The sequence below is a fragment of the Hydractinia symbiolongicarpus genome, chromosome 1 (genome assembly GCF_029227915.1).
Source record: "Hydractinia symbiolongicarpus strain clone_291-10 chromosome 1, HSymV2.1, whole genome shotgun sequence".
NCBI classification, from domain to species: Eukaryota; Metazoa; Cnidaria; class Hydrozoa; order Anthoathecata; family Hydractiniidae; genus Hydractinia; species Hydractinia symbiolongicarpus.
Genome location: NC_079875.1, coordinates 29,350,896 through 29,353,077, shown reverse-complemented (window position 1 = coordinate 29,353,077; position 2,182 = coordinate 29,350,896). Strand labels below are relative to the sequence as shown.

Sequence of the window (2,182 nt, the reverse complement as noted above, 5' to 3'; positions counted from 1 at the left end):
CGACTTACCATGCCAATGAAAAAAGAGGCCATAGGTTGATGTGCAATGTGTATTAAATTTCGCAGACAATGGATATATTGATATTTCGTGTTGATTTAATGTCGCAGATGACAAATATTTCGATATTTTGCGTGGATATAATTTCGCGGACAGGTTTTACTACAAATATTTCGCGAGGACTTAATTTCTCAAATTTTTTAAAAAACCGCAAAAACCGCGAAATTTAATCTACGCGAAATATAATTCACTTAAGGTAATCTCTTTCGCGTTTGCGTTTTAAAGGTCATAAGCGCCTGATTTAAAAAACGAAACATTCAATAACAAAAGTATATCTTCAGGACAAATATTAAATTCCTCTTACTTGGAGGTTTGCGCCCCCTACCCTAAAAAATTTACCTGTTCATCAGTTTCTTTTCCAAGGTGGACAGTGTTTCCAAAATATCACCATGGACAACGTTCGAACGAGAATTTCTTGATGTATATCTTGACAATAATATTGAAGAAGGTTCGTTTCCTCTTCTTTTGTTAAAAACTGTAACTCTAGTCAGAATTATGTCTGCTAGTTCCCTCCATAGATCTCTGCTCGGGGTTATTTTAATTTCTTTTAGTACTTCTTGAAGTCTTTTATCGCAGTACGATTTCAAGAGAAGCAAGTCTGATGTTAATGGCAGGATATCATCTTTGTTGAATCTATTATCAGCCAAGGAACGCAAGGAAGCAGAAGAAATCCTCACAGACCATTCACTTTGAAAGATTTTCTGAAATTTCTGCGCCTTAACAACAATTGTGTCATCACCTTTTCTTAGACCAAGCCCTTGCAACAACATGGCACAGTTCTCGAGAGCGTAACCGAGTTTTAATGCTAATGATGGCTTATTAAATGCGGGCACTTTTTCACCGTCATTATTGGTGTTTGTAAACCCAGCAAGACGTTTGGTGGCCTCAACAACATCATCAAAGAAAGCTGGAGTTAAACAGTCCAGCAATGAGAAATCTTTCATGCTTGCATTTCTTCTTATTTCCAAAACCAACCTGGCCAATATTCTCATTTTCTGTGAAATGTTGGACGATTCTTTAACCCCTTTTCCACTGACAATAAACGATCCATATGTAAGGATTAGTTCGTCGCTCTTAATAAGTTCGTTGTCGTTATTCATTGGTTGGACAACAGATTCTTGCAGTTCTATTGAACCACCAACCGGTTTTTTTGGGGGGTACAGAAGCAGTTCACACTGATTTTGAATGTTAATGTGGTGCTCATCTCCTTCAATTTTTCGATGCACGCATCTTTTACAATGTCTGTTTATGTCACCAGCGTAAATGAAACCCAGACAAAATTCGCATGGTATATAGTCGTCGGGCTTGTGTAATCCTTTTGACTGTCGGTAGATAATCATACTACCATGTCCTGCTTTCAAGACCTTTGTGTTATGAAAAAAGTGGTGGCGAAAAAGATGTCGTGACAATTTTGAGGTAAGTGTCCCGCAAAAGTAACAAGCATGTACTCTGTCGTAAATCCTGAGTCCACTTTTCGTTTTGTTCGTCATAGGAATTATAACACCTGAATCGGATATTAGAACTTAGGTTTTTTCAATCCATAAAATTTTAGAAGATTAAAGAATATGTATAGATACCTACCTTCAATTAATTCTTCTTCGTTCTCTCTTTCGCTTTCTGCATCTGCCTCACGGAAATTGAAAACATCCATACCATTTATATCGTCAACTAAAAAAATAGATTTTCGACATAGTTAGTGTGACGTCATTTTTATCGCCGACAATTTATTTTCTACGTAGAAGTTTTAAATTTGCGTACAACTACGAATGTATTCGGGAAATTTTCTCCGTTTTCTTTTACTAAGAATACGCGGAAAGTATGTTACAAAATGTTTAAAATCCTTTGTCAATACTTATTCTGTTGGTTATCTCTTTTACGACTGTAAATTCGTCACAATCCTAGTACAGTAAACTACAATAAACACATAATTAAAACCTTATTCACACGATAAAGTATTCATTGTGTAAAGAAATGTTTAATGATATTTGCTAAACGTGTGGTTCAAATGTTAACGTCGATTTTTTGAAGTTAATGCAACATCGGGTAAAATACATAAATAATTCTTAATAAATAACAGGAAAATAGTACATTTCTGATGCTACGCAAGTCTGCTTGCTGTGGAAGG

The 2,182-nt window shown here is 35.7% G+C and overlaps 1 protein-coding gene across 1 annotated transcript; it reads right to left on the bottom strand.

Moving 5' to 3' along the window:
* Positions 1-297: 297 nt before the first annotated feature.
* LOC130640517 (uncharacterized) lies at positions 298-1,762 on the bottom strand. Its single transcript, XM_057447162.1, has one exon. The coding sequence runs from the start codon at positions 1,545-1,547 to the stop codon at positions 393-395; it is 1,155 nt and encodes a 384-aa protein (XP_057303145.1). The 5' UTR covers positions 1,548-1,762; the 3' UTR covers positions 298-392.
* Positions 1,763-2,182: the final 420 nt, after the last annotated feature.

Excerpts from the sequence above, each read along its gene's own strand:
- LOC130640517 (XM_057447162.1), bottom strand. The coding sequence starts at position 1,547 with ATGACGAACAAAACGAAAAGTGGACTCAGGATTTACGACAGAGTACAT.